The sequence below is a fragment of the Macrotis lagotis genome, chromosome X (genome assembly GCF_037893015.1).
Source record: "Macrotis lagotis isolate mMagLag1 chromosome X, bilby.v1.9.chrom.fasta, whole genome shotgun sequence".
Lineage (NCBI taxonomy): Eukaryota > Metazoa > Chordata > Mammalia > Peramelemorphia > Peramelidae > Macrotis > Macrotis lagotis.
Genome location: NC_133666.1, coordinates 128,447,635 through 128,472,214, shown reverse-complemented (window position 1 = coordinate 128,472,214; position 24,580 = coordinate 128,447,635). Strand labels below are relative to the sequence as shown.

The window sequence follows — 24,580 nt, the reverse complement described above, 5'->3', positions numbered from 1 at the left end:
TCATATCAAAGAACAGAAATTAATTAAAGGTCAGACTGTAATCATAATGAGATTGAATACAGAAAAGTCATTAACTCCCAAACTAACTGAAAAATTTAATAATATACCAAATCAAAAATCTATAGATTATTCCATAGACTGGATGAAGGAAGGGGTGGAAGAGGGGGACAGACTTGTGTGTTTATTGCTTAAAAGGAGCTTCCAGGTAAGAACTTCTACTCTACTGATGCAGAGCAGCAAATTCTCTATAATTACTAGCTTTAAGAAAGCTGTCTAATGCATTGAGAGGCTATATCTAAGTGATTTGGCCATGGCCACAAATCCGGAACACTTCTACTGTGCCAAAGGCAACATTTGAATCTTATATTAAAGGTAACAGTAGGGAAGAGGATCTAATATTGCAAAATACCAAATATGATATGATTTAGGCATAAAGTAACAACATAAAGAAATTGGAAAGGCATAGAAGATATGTGCCTTATTTATGGTTTAGGGAAGAGTTCATAATCAAATAAGAGACAGAAGAGTTAATAAGATCAACCATTCTGAGATCATAAAATTAAAAACTTTTTTTGCATAAAACTAATGTTAGATAAAATATCATAGAAGAGAAAAGAGAAATTGGGAAAAGTCTTTCAACAAGTTTGTCAGATAAAAAGTCTCATTTCCAAAAATATAAAGAATAGATTCTAATAAGAGACATTCCTCAATTGATAAGGTTATGAATAGGCAGTTTTCAGATAGAACAACATTATCAGTAGTCACATGGGAAAAAAAGTTCAAAGTCATGAATAATTAAAGAAATGCAAATTAAAACAACTCTGAAGTACTACCTCATAGACATCAGATTCTAAGTAGACATAAAGCAAAAATGACAAATACTTTAAGGTTTATGGGAAAACAAATGCAAAATTGATGGAGGTGTGAATTCATCCAAGTCATTCTGGAAAGCAATTTAGAATTATGCACAAGAAGCTATCAAACTGTGCATATTATTGACCCAATGATATTACTGCCAAGTACATAGTTCAAAGAAATCAAAGAAAGAAAGAAAAAAAGGATCATATGTTCAAAAATAGGTATATTAGCTATTTCTATGTTACCAAAGACTGGAAACTTAGGGGGTGTTCACATACTACAGTATGGCAGAACAAGTTTGAACAGATAGGTGGCACTGTGTTATAGAGTGTTGAATCTAGGGCCAAGAAAACCTAGTTCAAATTCAATTTCAGACATAAGATGTGTGTCCCTGGGCAAGTCACTTAACCTCAATTTCCTCAACAGTAAAATGGAAAAAGAATATCTCTCTAAAATTAAAAGGAAAGGTAAATATATTCCCAGCACTTTTTAAGACAGAGAAGCAGGGGCAGCTAGGTGGTGCAGTGGATAAAGCACTGGCCCTGGAGTCAGGAGTACCTGGGTTCAAATATGGTCTCAGACACTAAAATAATTACCTAGCTGTGTGGCCTTGGGCAAGCCACTTAACCCCATTTGCCTTGCAAAAACCTAAAAAAAAAAAAAAGACAGAGAAGCAGATGTAACAATGGATTGAAGTCTAGCACTGGAATCAGAAAGATCTGAATTTAAATCTAATTTTGACATATTAGCTTCATTACTATGAACAAGTCTCTTTAACTTCTCAGTATTCTGGCAATTAAACTCCGTAAGATTTTAAGTTACAGATAGGTTACTATTTTGAAATGGTAAAAGGTATTTCTATACTCTGACTTTCTAACATTAATGAAATCACAAGTATTCTCTCCTCCCAAACCTCTCAAATGTAGGACTTATATTCAGAATCTATAAGCAACAGGTGCATAGGAGATATAATAAACTGGCCAATTTAACTGAACAGGGCAATTTACAAAGGAAGAAATATGTTCTATTAAAACCATAGGGACTTCTGGCCAAGATGGCAGAGAGAAGACAGGTACAGTTCTAAAGTCACCTGATCTCTTCCCCATCTATCACATGAAACAAACCTCTTAAAAGAAATCCGACCCACAAAACCCAGAAAGAAAAGCCAGGAGAAAGAACATCTACCTCAGGATTTGTCTCCAGCAGCAGCTTTGGCCGAATTCAGGCAGGTGAGTCTGGGCTCAGAGGATCAGCCCCGGATCAGCCAGATCTACAGCTGAATTGGAACCAGGAGTTTGAGGGCCCTAGAGCCAGACCTGCTGGATATCAGGTGGGACCACAGAGGGTGTGGGGCATGAGTCAGCTGGAGAGCAAAGGCACTGGTGTTGGAGCTGACCCCATGGAGATCCTGGACAGGGTTGGAGGGAGAGTTCTGGAGCAGGAAGGCTTCAGACACCATCCCTGGGCCCCTCTGGTCTGAGTCCCATTACAACTCAGACTTCTTCCCTCACAAACAAATGCAAACTACTTTTGCCTCAGGCCCAGGTGTGTGAGCAGAAGAACCAGCCCAGCTGAGGAATGACCTCAGGCCAGGGTAAAGCCCACCATTGATCGAAGGCAAAAGAATTCAATAGCTTCAACTCCTCCCTTCAAGGAAAGGGAGAAGGCCTCAGCCAAGGTCATAGACACTCCAGAGAAAGCAACCAGCACCTCCTACTGGCCATCTAGAGAAACTGCACTCAGTGAGTAAAGCCTTTAGCGATCCCAAGACCCGGGAACCAGCCCCTCCCCAACTCAGGTCTTAGCAAAATGAAGAAGGGTCAGAGGAAAGGTGGATCCATAGAAAAATTCTTGGAAGGGAAAGACCCTAACTCAGAGACACCCGGAACCTCTGAGGATAATACAATCTGGTCTTCAGCACAGAAAGACTTCCTTGAAGAAATAAGGAAGGAGCTTAAAAATCAACTGTAAAATTTGGGAGAGACAATTAATACCTTGCAACAAGAAAACAAATCCTTAGAAAGTACAATTGGACAAATACAAAATGAGAATAAATCTCCCAGATCTTCAAATGGGCAAATGCAAAAAGAAATTAATTCTCTCAAAACATCAATTGGTCAAATGGAAAGCTCTTTCAAAAGTAGAACTGACCAATTGGAAAAGGAGTTGCAAAAGGTTAATGAAGAAAACTCCTCCCCGCAAAAAAGAATGGAGTCTACAGAAACTAATGACCCCATGAGACAGCAAGAGTCAGTTAAACAAAATCAAAAAAATAGAAAAAATAGAAACAAATGTAAAATACCTCATCAACAAAACCACTGACCTTGAGAACAGATCGAGGAGGGGCAACCTGAAAATTATAGGACTTCCTGAAAACACTGAAGAGAAAAAAAGCCTGGACTTAATATTACAGGATCTAGTGATGGAAAACTGCCCTGATATCATGGAATCGGAGCGCAAAGTAGTTATTGAAAGAGTACATCGATCCCCACCAGAAAAGATCCTAAAAAGAAATACACCAAGGAATGTTGTGGCCAAACTCCAGAACTATCAGATAAAACAGAAAATCCTGCAAGCAGCCAGAAAGAAACAATTTAAATATCAAAGAGCCACAGTAAGGATCATGCAGGACCTGGCTGCATCAACATTAAGGGATCGAAGGGCCTGGAATGAGATATTTTGAAGAGCAAGGGAGCTTGGAATGCAGTCAAGAATCTACTTTCCCGCAAAGCTGAGCCTTTTCTTCCAGGGAAAAAGATGGACATTTAACAAAATGGAAGAATTCCAAAAATTTCTGATGAAAAGACCAGAGCTAAACAGAAAATTTGGACATCGAACAGGAGCTTCAAGAGACACATGAAAAGGTAAAAAAAAAAAATAGTGGCGGTAAAAGGAAAGAAAAATGCAATCCAGTAAGTTGAAACTGGCTATATCCTAGCATGGGGGGAAAAGATTCTCATAAATTTTAGAATTGTAACTCTAACAGAGAGAATATACCTAGCCAGAAATGATGGACATTCATGACCTATCCATGAGATTGCTATCTAAAGAGATATAACTGGCTTTAACCCCACTTGGGAGAAAGACCCTAATAACTCTCAGGAATTTTGACTCTATTCGATAGAATATACTGAATTAGAATGGACAGACACTCAGAATTTTCTATGACTTAGGTAGAATGATCTAAAAAACACTACCTCCTTAAAAAGGGGGACAGGAAAGAGACTGGAGGAGGGAGGGGAGTGAATGGGGGTAAATCTCATTACACTAAGAGGTACCAAAAAACTTATGGTAATAGAGGGGGAAAAGGGAGCAGAGCAGAAACACCTGAATCTTCTTCTCATCAGAACTGGCTTAAAGTCAACCTACACACACTCAGTTAACTTATAAAACATCTAACCTTTCAAATATTAAAAGGGGAAAAGGGGAGGGTGGAAAAAAGGGGAAATAACAAAAGGAAGGGAAGGGAAAAGGGAAAAAGGGAAAGGGGAAAGAAAGGGGAGGGTGTGATATAGGAGGGCAAACAACTGAAGGGGGTGGTATTCAAACAAAATACTGGAGAATATGGATAAAGGGGGGAGAAAGGGGGAAAAATACAAATGGAGGGAAGATAGCATTGGAGGGCAATAAAGAATTAGTAATCATAACCTTGAATGTGAATGGGATTAACTCTCTCTTAAAAAGTAAGCGAACAGCAGAGAGGATTAAAAACCAGAATCCTACAATATGCTGCTTACAAGAAACTCATTTGAAGCAGAGAGATACATATAGAGTAAAGGTAAAAGGTTGGAGGCAAAATATATTTTGCTTCAGCTGAAGTAAAAAAAGCAGGGGTAGCAATCCTTATCTCAGACAAAGCAGCAGCAAAAATAGTAGTGTTAAAAGAGATAAGGAAGGAAACTTTATCCTCCTAAAAGGTACCATAGACAATAAAGTCATTTCAATATTGAACATATATGCACCCAGTGGGACAGCACCCAAATTCTTAGAGGACAAACTGAAAGAACTACAGGAAGACATAGACAGCAAAACTCACCTAGTGGGAGACCTCAACCCATAAATCAAATCATAAAATAAACAAGAAAGAAGTTAAGGAGGTAAATAGATTGTTAGAAAAATTAGATATGGTAGACTTATGGAGGAAACTGAATGGGGATAGAAAGGAATATACCTTTTTCTCTGCAGTACATGGAACTTATACAAAAATTGACCATGTACTAGGACATAAAAAGCTAATGATCAACTTCAGAAAGGCAGAAAAAGTGAATACATCTTTCTCAGATCACAATGCAATAAAAGTCATATGCAATACTGGGACAAGGAGATATAGACCCAGAACAAATTGGAAACTGAATAACCTCATTTTAAAAAATGAGTGGAGCAAAAAACAAATTATAGAAAGAATTAACCATTTTATCCTAGATAATGATAATAATGAAACAACATACCAAAACCTATGGGATTCATTCAAAGCGACTCTCAGGGGATATATTATAGCTCTAAATGCTTACATGAATAAATTGGAGAAAGAGGAAATCAATGAACTAAACATGCAATTAAAAAAATTAGAGAAAGAACAAATCAAAAATCCCCAATTAAATACCAAATTAGAAATTCCAAAAATTAAAGGAGAAATTAATAAAACTGAAAGCAAAAAAACCCTTGAATTAATAAATAAAACCAAAAGTTGGTATTATAATCTAAGTGAAATGGATGAATATTTACAAAAATATACGTTGCCCAGGTTAAATGAAGAAGAGATTCAATACCTAAACAACCCTATCTCAGAAAAAGAAATTCAAAAAGCCATTATTGAACTCCCTAAAAAAAAAATCTCCAGGGCCTGATGGATTCACAAGTGAATTCTACCAAACATTTAAAAGGAACAATTGGTTCCAATCCTATATAAACTCTTTGGAAAAATAGGAAAAGATGGAACTCTGCCTAACTCTTTCTATGAAACCAATATGGTGCTGTTACCAGGAAGAGTTAAAACAGAGAAAGAAAATTATAGACCTATTTCCCTGATGAATATAGATGCAAAAATCCTAAATAAAATCTTAGCAAAATGATTACAACAAATCATCACTAGGATAATACACTATGATCAACTAGGATTTATTCCAGGAATGCAGGGTTGGTTCAATATTAGGAAAACTGTTAGTATACTCAATTTTATCAACAACAAACCTATCAGAAACCATACGATCATATCAATAGATGCTGAAAAAGCTTTTGACAAAATAGCATCCATTCCTATTGAAAACAGGAGAGAGTGTAGGAATAAATGGACTGTTCCTTAAAATAACTAGCAGTATCTATTTGAAACCATCAACAAGCATTATATTCAATGGGGAGAGGCTAGAGGCATTGCCAATAAATTGATCAGGGGTGAAACAAGGGTGCCCATTATCACCACTACTATTCAATATTGTATTAGAAATGTTAGCATCAGCAATTAGAGAAGAAAAAAAATTGAAGGAATTAGAATTGGGAAGGAAGAGACAAAACTCTCACTCTTTGCAGATGACATGATGGTCTACCTAGAGAATCCCAAGAAATCATCCAAAAACCTACTGGAAACAATTAGCAATTTTAGCAAAATTGCAGGTTATAAAATAAACACTCCTAAATCCTCAACTTTTCTATACATGTCTAGCAAGAAACAGCAGGAAGAGCTAGCAAGAGAAATCCCATTCAAAGTAACCTCAGACAATATAAAATATTTGGGAGTCTATTTGCCAAGACAGACTCAGAATCTTTTTGAAAACAATTATAAAACACTTCTCACACAAATTAAATTAGATTTAAATAACTGGGCAAATATCAACTGCTCATGGATAGGTAGAGTTAATATAATAAAAATGACAATTCTACCAAAACTAAACTCTGTTTAGTGCCCTACCAATCAAAATTCAAAAAATTACTTTAACGAGTTAGAAAAAAATTGTAAGTAAATTCATATGGAGAAATCAAAAGTCAAGAATTGCCAGGAGCTTAATGAAAAAAAGTGCAAAAGAAGGTGGCTTACCTCTACCTGATCTAAAATTATTTTATAACGCATCAGTTATCAAAACTGTTTGGTATTGGCTAAGAAATAGAGTGTTGGACCAGTGGAATAGACTAGGTGTAAAAGCAGGAGATGCTTATAGTAATCTGCTGTTTGATAAACCCAAAGAATCCGGCCATTAGGATAAAAACTGCCTCTTTGATAAAAATTGCTGGGATAATTGGAAGTTAGTATGGAAGAAACTTAGATTAGACCAACACCTCACACCCTTTACCAAGATAAGATCCAAATGGTTACAAGACTTAAACATAAAAAACAATAGTATAAGCAAATTAGAAGATCAAGGACTAGTCTACCTGTCAGATCTATGGAAAGGGGAGCAGTTTATGACTAAGGAAGAGTTGCAGAACATCACCAAAAACCAATTAGATGATTTTGATTACATTAAATTCAAAAGCTTTTGCACAGATAAAACCAATGTAACCAAGATCAAAAGAAATATAGTAAATTGGGAAATAATCTTCACAACTAATGATTCTGACAAAGGACTGATTTCTAAAATATACAGAGAACTGAATTATATTTTTAAAACAAAAAGCCATTACCCAATTGACAAATGGTCAAAGGATATGCATAGGCAATTTACAGATGAGGAGATCAAAGTAATCCATAGCCATATGAAAAAATGCTCTAAATCATTAATTATTAGAGAAATGCAAATTAAAGCTTCTCTGAGGTACCACCTCACACCTCTCAGATTGGCCAGTATGACCAGGAAGGACAATGATCATTGTTGGAAGGGATGTGGGAAATCTGGGACACTATTACACTGTTGGTGGAGTTGTGAACTCATCCAACCCTTCTGGAGAGCTATTTGGAACTATGGCCAAAGGGCAACAAAAATGTGCATACCCTTTGACCCAGCAATACCACTACTGGGTCTATACCCTGAAGAGATGAGGAAAAAGGGTAAAAACATTACTTGTACAAAAATATTTATAGCAGCCCTGTTTGTAGTGACAAAGAATTGGAAATCCAGTAAATGTCCTTCAATTGGGGAATGGCTTAGCAAACTGTAGTATATATATGTATGTCATGGAACACTATTGTTCTATTAGAAACCAGGAGGGATGGGATTTCAGGGAAACCAGGAGGGATTTGCATGAACTGATGCTGAGTGAGATGAGCAGAACCAGAAAAACACTGTACACCCTAACAGCAACATGGGAGTGAGGTTCAACCTTGAAGGACTTGCTCATTCCATCAGTGCAACAATCAGGAACAATTTTGGGCTGTCTGAAAGGAAAGTGCCATCTGTATCCAGATAAGGAGCTGTGGAGTTTGAACAAAGTGCAAGGACTATTCCCTTTAATTTAGGAAAAAAAAACCCAGATATCTTATTGTCTGATCTTGTTACCTCTTAGACTTCTCCTCTCTTTAAGGATATGATTTCTCTCTCTTCATACCCAATTTGGATCAAGGTACAACATGGAAACAAAGTAAAGACTGACAGAGTGCTTTCTGTGTGAGGGAGGGGGGAGGGAAGCAAGATTGGGGGAAAATTGTAAAACTCAAATAATATCTTTAATAAAAATAAATTTTAAAAAATTAAAACCATACAAAATGATAATTTACAAACTCTTCAATAGCCTTGCTAAATGGAAATTATAAGATAAGTTGAAGATATCAACTATACTCAACAAAAAGTGCAAAAATAATGATTTTTAAAAAAGGGTATTAGCAAGAGTTTTAACAGATACTCTAATATGTGGGACTGCTTTTTGACACTGCTTATTTCTAGCAAACACTCTGGAGATATTACAGCAATAAACAATAAGTATCACAAAAATGAATAAACTTTTGATTCCAATTACTATATTGCTAAGGTAATTCCCAGAACATCATAAAATGGAAAAAAAAGGGGACCTATCAGTAAAAAATGTCCATTGCGCTTTTAATTATAGAAGTAAAAAATTAGAAACAAGTTCTGTTTAATAACCAGAAAATGACTGAGAAGATAATGGCACATTAATATAATGAAATATTATAGGTCTATAAAAATGATGATTATGATATATACAAGTAATATAGAAAGATATATGAGATATTGGGTAAAATAATAAAACTATAGGAAAAAAGGAAAAGGAGTAGAAAAGTGAGAGAAAGAGCTAGGTAGACTTTGAGGAGTTCTGAAAGGAGATAACAGTTCAGAAAAAAAATGCTTTTTCTTGGCTTTTTTTCCTTAAAGTTCACTTGGTTCTGCTAATATTAAAGGCTAAAAGTGTGGATAAGATTTTTCTCTCCTTTTTTAATGCTATTCTTGGTAACTCTTGTTATTTTAAAATAGGACATCGAAATGAATGCAAATAGTCTATGGAGTAAGAAAAATATAAATAGCATGGAAATGTCAGCATAAAAGAAAGACCATAGAGATTCATCCATAAAATATTGCCACAATGGGCTTCCTACTGTTGATTCTACTTAGCATGCATAAACCATGGCACACACACTCTATTTTGGAACCACTGCTCTTTATCCAGCAGGAGGCAGGAAGATGTTTTTATGCAGTATAAAGATAAGTCATCCATTAATAGTTTCCTAAAGCATATCTTGCCACAATGTGAAATCCAACATACATTACAGTTTTTTAAATGTTTAATCCATTATGATTATTATTTCTTAAATTAACAAAAATATACTATTTTTTCATTTAGGTCAGAGGAAGAAATGACAAGATAGCTTTTATCAAACAAAAATAAGTGCAGTTTGAGATTCGGTGTACTGACAAAAACAGGAATCTAAGCACACTTACAAGATAAGGGAACAATGGTATAGTCCCTTTCTCCCCTATCGTCCCCCACTCCTCCATTACTGCTTACTTACACTTTTTATATAGGTCAATTAATTTAACTGTCTATCTTCAAAACACCGCTAAAGCTGAGTGCGTTTTGTTTCCTTGAAGAGCTAGCACAAACCAGTTTTGGCTCCTGGTCATGTTCACACTTATAAAAATGCTTATGTGCACTGTGCATTAATGGAAGGATGTAGAACTGAATATAATTTTTAAATTAACATTAAGCTAATTAATTTATCATATTTATAGGTATAAAACATATGTAAATTTTAAATTAAAAGTCCATTACAAAATACCTTGCAACATCAGAGATGAAGGACAAGAACCAACCAAACAACTTAAGAAAGACAAAGAGAGAGATTACTGTTTCTCTACTATTCTATTAGTATAGAAACCAAATGAACTGGTTGAATTGAAAACAAATATTAAAACATTCTCCTTCAGCAAACTATGAGAAGACTGATACTAAATAAACACAGTTCATTTTCTGCTGCCATAACAACGTCTGTGCTCATAGCTATGCTCATCTTTCTAATTCCCTACACTCTGATACCTAGCTAAAGAAAACAATAATCCAGTACAAAAATCAACTTAGTGTCATTTGCTCATTCCCCCCTCCCCACTACTTTTAATTTTCCATTTGAAAACTTTCATTATATATGGTTCATAATTAAAACTATAATTAGCATTTATACATATTTCCATTTGCAAGTACTATGAATCTCAATTACACACTAGCAAAAGTCGTGTGTGTGTGTGTGTGTGTGTGTGTGTATAAATATATCACAGTACTGACAAAGATGAGCTTAAGGTTCCATAAAGAGCTAGACAAAATCATAAGGTTAAAAAGATGGATTATTCAAAAGAATGTCAGTCAAAAGTAAAATTTATTATCAACAATGTAGAGGAAAAAAGGTTATCAATAAATGAGTACCTATTCTATTTAAACTCCAAGGGGAAAGAGAATACTTCAAAAAATTTCTCTGATTTTACTGATGTGAGTATTACCTTCTCCTGATTCAGAAGGTAAACTTCTTCTAACTAACTGCAGATAATTCCAGGAATTGCTGTATCCAATTGATTAAGTGTACTGTGATCAACTTAAAAAAATCCAACCCCAACTGATCCCTACTCTCAAAGAGTTCATGATCTTACTCAAGAACAAAGCAAGAATTAAGACAAATAAAAATGCCAAAGCAAAAGATATTAAAATAGCTATTTTCCTTAAAAGATTAGTTAATAATGTTTCGTGTTTCCTTTTTCTCATATCAAAATGTAATAACAATACTTAACAATCTGAAATAATGCTAATTAATCCCTGATGTGATTTAACTGCCATTTTCTATTATCTCAACTGTTATGTACACCACGACAGAAGTAAGGATTTCCCTGTCACTGAGAATTAATAATTGGAGGATCGATGTTTTATCTAAACACACTAAGAAAAAACTCCCTGTTGGAGAAGAGCCTTTAAGAAGGTACAACATTAAAAAAGAAAAAGAAAAAGAAAAAGAAAAAGAAACACACTAATACTAGGATCATGATTTTTGGTACCTGGAATTATCGATAGCATGAAATTTCTGGAGTTGAAAACTTAATTGTTAATGTTTTCATCATTAGGTGAGGATTCATTATCATAAGACAGTATACATCAATGACTGCACTCCCAGGACCACCATCTACTCTGTAGCTGAACCTTGTTATACAATTCTTCTTTCCATTTAGAAGGTGAGCTCATTAAAGAAAGGTTCTGACTAGATTTTATGTTTTCAGCCCTGGTGATAAGCAAATGTCTCCTCACTCATTTAGTATAGTATATAAATCAAATCTTTTAGACAGCTTTGATGTTTGCAGGGAGCAGAAGAGAATTTTCCTGAGTATGAGAGAAGCTATATAGCTTCCTGGTCTGTCTCTTCAAGGGTCAACATATCCCTTTACTTGGGCTTTCTTCTGGGAGCCCTCCATGGCAATTTGAAAAACGATTTACAAATAGTCTATTCTATCTCTAAACTTGGAAGCCAGGAAATCTCTTATGAGGCTTTGAAATTGAAAAAAATCAAACTGGAAGCCATGAGAATTACAAGCGATCATTCCAATCACATGAGAAAAGTGGGATAGGCAGTTATCAGAGAATTCTGTATATCTAGCAAAACCACTAGGTTTTTGATCCTCTCAGATAAGAGTACCTCTTCTAAAATGATTTGTTCAGAACAGCAAAATAAACATTTTGCCCCAGTAGAAAAAGAAAATCACTACTTGAGGGGTGGCTAGGTGGTGCAGTGGATAGAGCACCAGCCCTGGAGTCAGGAGTACTTGAGTTCAAATTCAGCCTCAGAATAATTACCTAGCTGTGTGGTCTTGGGCAAGCCACTTAACCCCATTGCCTTGCAAAGAAAAAACTAAAAAAATATCACTACTTGTAAAAGTGAATCCAATAAGGAAATTTATTATGTATATTAAGATTACAAATAAATGTAAATAAAATATAACAAAAAATTAAAATATTAGCAAATGAACATATTGCATAAAATACTTATATTATTCCTCACTAAGTTCTACAAGGTAATTTATTTGTAATACTTTGATAATATGAGAAGCATGTGTGATATAATAGTCAGAATGCCAGCAAAAACCTCAGTATAAAAGTCCCAACCTTTACTTATGGCTGGCAGTAAGACAATGGTAAATCATTTAACCCCCTCAATGTCATACGTTTGGGTATAAGAAAACCATATGGAGTACAATTAGTATTTAGCTGTTTGTCAAGAATGTAAGATCACCTATATATTTTAGTTCCAAAAATCACTCTAGTGGTAATTAAAAATAAACAATATCATAGAATATCACAAATACTTGAATGTGAAAGAACTGATTTCCAGTTGAAATCTTATTTCTCCTTCCTTTCTACTAAACTTCTCAAACTAGCGGTTCTCAAGGATTAACTTCATTTTCTTAACATTTGGCTCATTCCTCTAATTCTTGCAATCTAGGTAATATTGCTACCACTCTGGAATCTGTTAGGAATATAGTGTCAGTAAAGACCTATTCTGAATCCCCATCATACTTAACCTATTTAGCATTATGACTACATTCTCTTTAAAAACTCTCTCCTCTTGCTGTCCAATTCTCTTTCAACCACTTTCATCAACACTTTTTTGCAGATGACATCAAAAAATCATTATTTCTGATCCTGTCTCCTCTTCTAAAGTGTAGTTCCTTATCTTCAACTGTTAAGAGAACTTGGATGTCCTGCTAAAACTTCAATTTAATAATTTTAAAGTCAATCTTTCCATCAAAATTCAATTCTCCACTAGACATCCCTATTTTATCAGTACTATTTACTAATAACCAATTAAAACAATCTGCCATTTCTATTCAATCATCAAGTCTTGTTGATTCTTTCAGTGTCCCTAGCAATTCTTTCTATTCTATTATGTAGCCAATACCAAAATCTAGTTCTAAATCCTTCTTAATTAGTCCTTTGAACTCATTTCTCCCTCCCTTTGAAGCATCGACATATCAGAATTATATGACAAAATAACTATTCTGTCATATCACTTTGTTGCTCAGAAATTCTTAATACCTCCACTAATTACATTTAAAACCAAAACTGGTGCTTCATATTGATGATGATTGACTCTAATTTTATTTTATCCCCTTACAATAACAAAAAAATCCTCATAACACTATTTTCTAATATGGAAATGGTATGTAACTTTTAAAATTCTCTACAATCTGGCCAACATCTATCTTTCTGGCCTTGATGGACTGAGATGGAGCCAAACTGGTCTTCACTGTGCTCCTCATTAGTGATGCTTTCCCTACCTGTTCATTGGACCTTCTACACACCTGGAATACCCTCTGGGCTTATTTTCACCACACTGAGTCCCTCTGTTGCTTTTAGATAGAGCTCATGCACCATGCCTCAAGTATTTTCTCCAATCCATGCCCCAGAGTTACTAAAATTTATTTTCTTCAAGCACAGCTCTGACCTCACCAGTGTCTGACTAAAACTTCAACAGCTCCTATTTCCTTCTAGAGTCCAATACAAAATATTTTGTCTGACGTGCCAAGTCCTTCATAATTTTTTAAATCTTATTACTACATTACTCTGCTTCATGCACTCTTTGATTCAGTAAAATATGTCTGTTCACTGCTCCTCACATTCAACATTCCACCTTCTGTCTGAGCATTTGCAAAGGCTATCCCTGATGCCTGCAATGTCTTCTCTTTACTTTTTTCTTTGCTTCTTGAAACCTTCAATTGTATTCAGAACCCAACTCAAATACAATTTTCTACAAGAAATCTTTTCTAGTTCCTTCTCCAACTACACCTTCCTTACCACTCAAATTATTTTGTATTACACACACACACAAATAGAATGTAAGCTTCTAGAGAACAGGACTTGTAATTTTATAAAGAGTTTTAAAATTTTTGTTAAGACTTTTATTGATTGATGAATGGAGTCTGGGACTGTCTTGATCCTTGAATTGTTATTCATGGCACTTTGAACAGAGGAAGCTATTTTATTTAAAATGAAGTATTAATTCACAAAGATATTTACTATATTATAATTCCCAATAGTTTTAAGAAGTAATCAGGAATCAGTATATTTTACTATTTTCATGTTTAATAGACCTTTTTTTTCATTAAATAATCATAATAGTTCTCATTGTTTACAGTGGGGAAAAAACAAAATGTAAGATGTGAAGATCACAACTGTGACCAGGTTTTGCAAAAACAGGGCTGACATGAGAAAGCAATGAAATATTCCTAAAAGCAGAAATGAACAAACCAAGGGCCAGAGGAATAATCTTTATAACATCCAATAAATTTAGAAACTAACTAGAAGTCATTTAAATACCAATTAGCCTTGGCATTCATTTAAGCAAGGGGCAGTATTCTGAAACAATATAAAGAGATGAATAGATATACAATAAGGTTCTTTCAACTAGAGAAAAGGAAACATATATTAAGGAAAGGTTCTGAAAATGAGGAAATATGATAACTAACTACTGAAGGAAAAAAATCATTGCTCTTTGTCATGCCTTATTCCGTTCACAACTCATATAAACTTATTGGAAAAGTTAAAAGGTAAAAAAATGTATTCCGAAATTTTTATTTGAGATTAATAAATCCCAAGTTGTGCTTCAGATGTTAGTTACTTATCTTTACACCTAGTTTTCCTTTTCTAATTAATGTGATTGTGGGCACCTGTGCACTCACCTGTTGTGAACTGTCCTTTCAATTTCTGAAAGACAGGATCCTGTGCTGTGGCTTGGGCTCTTCTAGCCAGTGACTCAGAGGCAGCACTGGAGAACATGGTAGAGACATTTGACACATTTTCCAGGCCAACTCCAAAGGTGCTGACCAACTTCTTGACAAAATTGAGAGTATGTGGCGTAATTTTGGCATCGGAAACTGCTCCACTTTTCTCAAAAGCTACAGAGTAACATTTTGCCAGGCCCTGCTGAAGCTGCCTGAGAACCTAAAGGAAAAGAGATGAAAGATGTATTATAATAATGGAGCCCTTTAAATCAACAAACATTTAAATATAGGACCTTAGTACCTGGCACTCATAACACCATATGGAAATATAGTCTCTAACTAAAAGCAAGTTTGTCAACCAGCTCTTGCTGGATCTAAATGCTATATTCAAATTTACACTTACACAAAAGTTTTACACAAAAGTTTTAATTATAAAAAATATAGTAATTGGTCCCACTCCAATAGAATAGAAGTTCAAATAATGTGGCAATTCAGGGGATTAATTATTCTTACTAAGTGGAATTGAACTGTATTATCAATTCAATAAATTACAGAATAATCTTTCTTCCATTCCCCATCTGATAAATGGTAAAAATAAAATTGGAAATAAATTTTAACACTGGGTCAAGCAATATAAATTATGACTATAAACTGACTGCTAGAAATATTAGAGAATATATTACAAGTATATATATATATATATATATATATACATATATATATTTGGATTATCTACGAGACTGTTTTCTCCCATTAATGTAACTAGTTAAGAATAATTCATTTTAATTCAGTAAATATTAAGTACTTACTTATTAAACTCTTATAGGCAAAACGCTTTGACTGCCATAAAGGATACAAAGCAGTCAATCAAATAGTATTTATTAAGTAATATTTGTCAGGCACTGCATTAAGTGCTGGACAAAAAGGACAAAAATAAACTTTACTCTCTAAAGCTCCCAGTCAGTCTAATGGGAGTCTCGACATGAAAATAACTATATGCAAACAAGATACACACAGAATAAATTGGGGGCAATTTCAGAGGGAAAGCATGAAGGTTAGGGAGGCTGTTTGCAGAATATTATAGACTTTCACTTATAATTTGACAAAACCAAGCAGTCTTTGCCTTTGGGGAGCCTACATACTATTATCTCATTAGCTATACTTAGGAAGCAATTTAGTTCACAAAAATAACCATAAAGGAAGAAATAACTATCAAACCTTTAAAGGAAGGTTTCTCAAAGGTTGAAAACTTGCTTTTTCAAAAAATCTTGCAGTTTTAGATATGAAACTAAGGTTCTTAATAAAAAAAAGAACTGTATATAAAACTTGTATATAAAATGCATAGTTATTTACAAAGTCCACATATATTAAAAAGAACTATAATAATTCATAAAACAATCAATTCTATAGAGTAGACATCAGATAATACAGATGCAAATCACATCAACATAAAAAATTTCCAAACTCATAACCAAATACCTCTTCATGCCAATTTTCTCTAAACCAGACCATCTGATCAACAATGCCTTCCAGAGAAGACAGAAGAGTTGGATGTAATTCCCTCTGCATATGCATAATTCTGCTGCAGCGCCACATTGGAGCTGTGGCTCTAATTGGTCCAGGATCTGATGCAGAATGGGACTGATTGCCTACTGAACTTGGCTGCTGCTGTCCAGAATCTGAGAATACACACACAAAAATGTAAAATATACAGTTTAAAAATTCTCTCATTTAATAACTGGTGTGATTAATAGATTTATAAGACCAAAGCCTTTTTAGAGGCATCATAAAATCTGTTTGGTAAAAATGATTTTTCTTTACCTGAAGTGGCTATTTTTTTTTTCAGCTTCAGTACTGCAATTATGGGTTTTAAAAATTCTCTAGAGGAATTATCAATCAATCAAAAAGGGGCAATTTAGGATGATGAAAACATCATTGGGCTAAGAGTGAAAGTAAACAAAGAATGGTTGCTCTCTTGACTCTTAGCATCCTTTCCTCTGTACCCCAGCAAGTAGATCTTCTGAGCAGAAGTTCTCAATTATAAAGTACAAATGGGAAATATCCTTCCTACTTCAAAATGTGGCTGAGAAGATCAAGCAAAATGATACATTATGATGGTACCATTAATGTTATCAATTGCAGTGGGGGGAGTACTATTATTTTATGCTGCATACATATCATGATATATCACTTTCAATTACTTCCCCTAGGACCTAAAAATAATCTATAAAAAATACTGAAAATACATACAGAAATCTAAAACATTTTAAATGCTGGAGAAATAATTTTTGTATAAAACTTGTACAACTCTGGAAATAGTGAACCTGTAATAATTGTTTTTCAGATCTATCTTTGATCTTAAAACACAAAAACACCAAGTCTTAAAAACTATTTTACTTAGATATTTGTAAGTAACAACATTTATGAAGATTCTTAATTTATAATTTTCCTGAAACAGAAACTTATATTTAACATTTAACATCTGCTTTATGTACTGCCAGCTACCAATTAATAAAACAGGACTAGAGTCCACTTTGGTAATCTGATTCTATTAATTATTTAACTAATGCAAATAATCAGCATATACCAAAACTGAAAACAAAGTCCAGAAGACATTTTTTTCTAGCTAATGACAATTACTTATTTCAATATCACTAATTCACAAACAAGCCTGTGTAACATTAAATTAAACAAAGAATTCTGCAATGAGGAAGTTTTCTTTGCACTCTTTTCAGGTCAAGTCAAAAGGCATGTATAAAGCTCCTATATGCATCAGACCCACTGCTGGCCATAGAATGAAAGGCAAAATCAGGCTCTGTCCTCAAGGAGGCTCACGATTTTTAATAAAAGGAAAAAGTTAAAGGATGAAGACAGAGATAATCATGTGCCAACTTTGGTATATACCATAGAAAAGGGAGCTGATACAGACAAAACATAAGTGGTCTGGAGTAAATGCCATATTTAATGTTTAAAGAGTATAGAATTCTTTGAGCAATTTTAAACGCATTTCATCTATCTTTGATATACAGAAACATAAGATACACTTAAGAACACTGATGCTTCCTTTCCAGCTTTTATCCTTCTCAATTCTTGCCATGAAAAAGAAGAAACTCACCACTTTTGTAACGTTCTCGCTGCTCAATTTTCAATGTCAAATACAGAGTCCTTATAGGAAAGTAGACAGCTTGAGGATATACTCTTCCAACCTATTAAAAAATATAGAGGGAATATCATTCATTCATAACTCTATTATTGATTATCAGACAAATTTGTTCACCAAATTCTGTAAATGAAGATCATTAGCATTGAATATACACTAGTATATTCAACACAGTGTGTATTTTACTAGTGAACATGTTGTATTAGTCACATTAAATTCCAGTTTCACTGAAAAACAAAGTTTTCAAGTTTAGCTATGTTCTCTTTCCCTAAAAAAGGTCTAAGCTAGGCTAAAAAGGTGCAGTTTCTACACATTTTACTGAAGGATTATTAATGAGGAGTCTTATTATCAAAATGCCTAAGAAATCTGATGACAGCAAAATGTAAAACTACTTGAATCAGCACAAAGATCTTATGCACATAACCGAAGAAAAAGAGATATAATGACACTAGTTAGTCTCTAAATTAGGCCACAATTCCCAGTGAATCCAATATTGCCTGAGAGCTGGGTTCATTGGAAAACCTTACTCCACCCATAATTGCAGTACTGAAGCTGAAAAAAAAATAGCCACTTTAGGTAAAGAGAAACCATTTTTACCAAACTGAGATTTTATGGTGCCTCTAAAAGGGCTGAGCAGTTATCATCATGTAACTTTGGTCTTATAAATCTATTAATCACACCCATTATTGAATAAGGAAAATAATGTAGTAGTCAGTAAGGGTTTACTAAACTACAACAGATATATTCAATGTTGAAGAATATTAAATACGCAATTTTTATTTCAAAGACCATTATACTTTAAGCAAAACAAAAAAATTGGGGCATAAATTTGTACTTCATCAGTTAAATAAATTAATCAGTTTTCGAACTCTCACAAGCTTTGAACTGTCACAAAGTTCAAATAAAGACATTTGTGGAACTGGATACAAAAATATTTTTCAAACACTTATGAAAGAATAAATTATACTTAAGGTGATACTAACAATACTACTAATGGCATATTCATATTTTATTATGCAATACATAATAGAAATGCTGCTCAAATCAATGAGATTACAGTTCCAATGTTATATAAATTCTATTAGTTATTAAAACTATCAGAAAGCTACTAAAAGCACATTTTCTATAACTATTACATTGCAATTAAGTATCTGGTTTAATACCTTGAACAAAAGATTTGCTTTCTGAAAAGAATGTAAAAGATTTAAGAAAAGAAGATCAATTAATCAATAAATAAAAATGCTTTAATCAAACCTACCTGACTTATGAGGTTCAAAAGAAGCTTCCCTTCAGAACCAACTAAACAAGTTAATAGCTGAGGGATCCAAGCCAGCCACTGGATAGGAGGCACTCCAATGCAATATTTATCTACAGCATCTGCCAATGTATTTTTGTCATCATCAAAACTCAAGAGCCATAACACCTAAAAAAAAAAGACAAAACATTTTGGGGGGTTTCTTAAATTAATCAATTTATTTTCAATTTTATAATTTTGCCCCTAATCTCACTTCACCCCCTCCATCCCCACAGAAGGCAGTCTATTAGTCTTTACATTGTTTACATGGTATACATTGATGGATCTAAGTTGAATGTGATAAGAGAGAAATCCTATCCTTAAGGAAAAGAGATAATGTATATAAGAGAGAGCAAAATTACATAATAAGATAAGTTGTTGTTTTTTTTAAATTAAAGGTAATAGTCTTTGGTCTTTGTTCAAACTTCACAATTTTTTCTCTGGATACAGATGGTATTCTCCATCACAGACAGCCCAAATTTGTGCCTGATTGTTGCACTGATGGAATGAGCAAGTCCATTAAGATTGATCATCATCCTCATATTGCTATTAGGGTGTACAATGTTCATCTGGTTCTGCTCATCTCACTCAGCATCAATTCATGCAAATCTCCTTCCAGGCTTCCCTGAATTCCCATCCCTCCTGGTTTCTAATAGAACAATAGTGTTCCATAATGTACATATACCACAGTTTGTTCAGCCATCCCCAATTACTTGCTTTTCAATTCTTTGCCACCACAAACAAGACTACTATAAATAATTTTGTACAATTGATGGATTTCCCTTTTTTTCATGATTTCTTCAGGGTATAGACCCAGTAGTGGTATTGCTAGATCAAAGGGTATGCACATTTTTGTTGCCCTTTGGGTGTAATTCCACATTGCTCTCGGATGGATGAATTCACAGCTTCACCAACAATGTATTAGTGTCCCAGATTTACCACATCCTTTCCAACATTGATCATTGACCTTTCTGGTCATATTGGCCAGTCTGAGAGGTGTGAGGTAGTACCTCAGAGATGCTTTAATTTGCATTTCTCTCATAAGTAATGATTTAGAGTAATTTTTCATATGACTATGGATTGCTTTGATTTCCTCATCTGTAAATTGCCTTTGCATATCCTCTGACCATTTGTCAATTGGGGAATGGTTCTGTTTTTTAAAACATTTGACTCGGTTCTCTCTATATTTTAGAAATGAGTCCTTTGTCAGAAATACTAGTTGCAAAAATTGTTTCCCAAATTACTACATTTCTTTTGATCTTGGTTACAGTGGTTTTGTCTGTGCAAAAGCTTTTTAATTTAATGTAATCAAAAGTATCTAGTTTGTTTTTAATGTTGTTCTCCATCTTTTCCTTGGTTATAAACTGCTTCCCTTTCCATAGATCTGACAGGTAAACTATTCCTTGATCTCCTAGTTTGCTTATAATATTGTTTTTTAAGTCTAAATGCTGTAACCATTCCGATCTTATATTGGTATAGGGTGTGAGGTGTTGCTCTACTCCAAGTTTCTTCCATACTAAACTTCCAATTTTCCCAATAGTTTTTTTTTTTATCAGAGAGAAATTTTATCCTCAAAGTTAGACTCTGGTTTTATCAAATAGTAGATTCTATAATCATTTCCTGCTAGTCTATTCCATTGATCCACCACTCTATTTCTTAGCCAATGCTAGATATTTTTGATGACTGATGCTTAATAATATAATTTTAGATTTGGCAGGGCTAAGCCACCTTCTTTTATACTTTTTTCCCATTAAATCCCTGGAAATTCTTGATTTTTTATTTCTTCATATGAATTTACTTACAGTTTTTTCTAACTTACTAAAGTTATTTTCTGGAATTTTGACTGGTAGGGCACTAAATAAGTAGTTTAATTTTTGTAGAATTGTCATTTTTACTATATTAGCTCGGCCTATCCATGAGCAGTTGATATTTGCTCAGTTAGTTAAATCTGACTTTATTTGTGTGAGAAGTGTTTTGTAATTGTTTTCAAAAAGTTTCTGAGTCTGCCTTGGCAGGTAGACTCCCCAAGTATTTTATACTGTCTGAAGTTACTCTGAATGGGATTTCTCTTTCTAGCTCTTTCTGCTGTATCTTGCTAGTCATATATAGAAATATCGGATTTATGAGGGTTTATTTTATATCTTGTGGCTTTGCTGAAGTTGCTAATTACTTCTGGTAGTTTTTTAGATGATTTTTTGGGATTCTCTAGGTATACCATCATGTCATCTGCAAAGTGTGAGAGTTTTGTCTCTCCAATTCTAATTCCTTTGATTTCTTTTTCTTCTCTTATCATCAAGGCTAAAATTTCTAATACAATATTCAATAGTAGTGGTGATAATGGGCATCCTTGTTTCACTCCCAATCTTATTGGGAATGCCTCTGGCCTATCCCCATTGCATATGATGCTTGTTGATGGTTTCAGATAGATGCTGCTTATTATTCTAAGGAACAATCCATTTATTCCTACATTCTCTAGTGTTTTTACTAAGAATGGGTGCTATATTAAAAGACAAAACATTTAAAAAAAATTTTGAATATATATTTTTGCTGTAATAAATATTTATATTATATTATAAATAATAATAAATAATATTATAAAATAGTAGGGAAAGGGAAGATAATGAGATTTTATTGGAAATTATATTCCAGGCAATGTAGGCAGTGTGCTAAGTACTTTACGTCTGATCCTCATGACCTTGCTATTATTATCTTTATTTTAAAATTAAGGAAACTGAAGCAAACATGTCAAAGATCATACAGTTAGTAAATCTGAGACAAGATTTGAACTCAAGTCTTCCTGACTCCAGACAGTGTTCCTCTATCCACTACTACCCCACCAGTCACTCTATAGAGATGAATTTTTTTTTTAGGTTTTTGCAAGGCAAATGGGGTTAAGTGGCTTGCCCAAGGCCAAACAGCTAGGTAATTATTAAGTGTATGAGGCTGGATTTGAACCCAGGTACTCCTGACTCCAGGGCCGGTGCTTTATTCACTATCCCACCTAGCCGCCACTAGAGATATAAATTTAAATATATTTCTCTAATTATAAAATACCATAGACATAATACAGTTATCACTAATTCTTAGACAATTATTTAAGACTATATTATAAATTGATTTTACCAAATAACAATGAAAAAAGAAACACAATCCCTAGGCTTATCATTATATAACTTGAAACAGCATAAATGTAAAATTTTAATGTTAAAATATGGGAAACAAAATTATCTTTTAGATGGCATTTTTAAAGTAACTTTTGGTAAGCAGTTTTCAGCATAAAGCTGAAATCCGAATCCCAAATATGGTAGTGGAAGTAGAAGGTATGAAATTTCATGATCAGATCTTAATTGATTTGATAAATCATGTTGGGGGGGAAAATCAATGATTCTGCAAAGAATCATCAGACCAAAAAATTCAAAATACTTTAAAAATTTCATTTACAAAATGTAATGGGAGAGGGAGGGAGGGAGGGAGTTGGGGGGAGGGGAGAGAGAGAGAGAGAGAGAGAAACTTATTGATAAACTTTTTAACCATTCTTAGTATTTTTTGTTATAATGTAAAACATTTTATTTTGATAATTTCATGTTACTTTTCACATGCTTAAACGTACATATGGGGCATCTGGAAGTGACAACAGAGAAACTACCAGACCTGGAGTCAGAAAGATGCATCTTTCTCAGACACTAGCTCTGTGACCATGGTCAAATCACTTAATCCTGTTTAACCTCAGTTTCCTTAAATTTATGTGCCAATAATGCTAGGCATATCCATGCAAAACAGAGGAGTTGTAAGATTACAAAATCATATCATTCTTTTTCTTTTTCTCGCTATATCTAGCATTGTGCCTTCCAGATTATTAATAATGGATAAGCATTGTGGAATGGCTGCAGATAGATTATGGGAAAAACATTTTTACTAAGATATCACAATGATACTTAAAAAAATTCATTAATCATAACTGATGAGGTAACTACCAGTGAAAAGGGTAGATATATTTAGGAAAATAGAGACTGAAAAATTATTCTGACTTTCAAACCCTACTACTGGCTGATAAGTAACACATAACAATACACACTGGAATATGAACAAGAACAAACAGCTTACAACACATTTACTTCTAACCGATGGATCTCAGGACCTTTAATAGCCAAAGTTAATAAAAAAGCCCATTTAACAGTTCACTCAAGGACACAAGGAAAAAACAGTGTGATCCTACTTAATATGAAAATAACTAGTACCACCTACTGCATCACATCCACATTCACTTCTATAGCAAATTGCTGTTACTGCTTGGAAATGTCACTCAATCACTAAACTTGTTCGGATTACAACTGTTTCTTCAGAAGAACACAAAATCATAGTTTCTACAATGGAGTGTTTTTTAAAAATATCAACCAAAAATAGTACTAGACTCAAAGGATTAATTTGAAGCTTAAATTTACTAATGCTGATATCTCTCTTTCTGGAATATTTTCTGTATCAGATTGAACATAATTTTCAAGTCAAGCAGAAAGGGCACTGGACTTGCAAGTAAGGGAGACATATTTATACACCCAGAAAATAGCTGTATAATCATGAGAAAGCATCATACTTGTTTTCTCACCTACAAAATGGAAAAACTTTAAAGACCATATGCTTTCAATAATCATGGTAATAAATCATGTTGCTATCATTATTGTTGTTGCTATGAATCTATTAATCTCAAGGAAAGCTAAGAGGTTGGATTTACACAAAAAACAATTTCTTTTGATTGAAATGGTAATGGTCAGAAAGCTTTGAAGTCAGGAATTTGAATTCAAATACTACCTCGCCACATATAGGCTATGTGGCCTAGAAAAGTTATTTAATTTTTCAGTGCTCCAAGTAACTATCTACTGGTGGAGAAGGTACAAATTTGTATTAATAGAGAACTTCCTCACCTGCCAATTTCCTCTATCAAAGACATCATATGTCCAGTCCTTATCCCTTTTTCTGTATATTAATTAAAACTGAAAACTAGTAAAAATATATAAGTTCCTAACATGAATGCAATTTCCTAACACTCTCTACAGACACAAAGGATGATGAATAAATGAAAGACTATTCATTTTTTAATTGGTTATGTTAATATAACAAAAATGAAGACACCGTTTAAGC

The 24,580-nt window shown here is 33.8% G+C and overlaps 1 protein-coding gene across 6 annotated transcripts in view; it reads right to left on the bottom strand.

Annotated features, from left to right (window-relative positions):
- The window catches only part of TRRAP (transformation/transcription domain associated protein), a 172,466-nt gene that overhangs the window by 14,696 nt on the left and 133,190 nt on the right, over positions 1-24,580 (bottom strand). For all 6 annotated transcript variants that reach the window (XM_074200404.1, XM_074200408.1, XM_074200407.1 and 3 more), the window contains exons 62-65: positions 19,409-19,573; positions 18,106-18,196; positions 16,470-16,669; positions 14,949-15,210 (exon numbers count right to left, since the gene is read on the bottom strand). In XM_074200404.1, the coding sequence (XP_074056505.1) occupies positions 14,949-15,210; positions 16,470-16,669; positions 18,106-18,196; positions 19,409-19,573 (718 nt within the window). The remainder of the gene's footprint in view (positions 1-14,948; positions 15,211-16,469; positions 16,670-18,105; positions 18,197-19,408; positions 19,574-24,580) is intronic.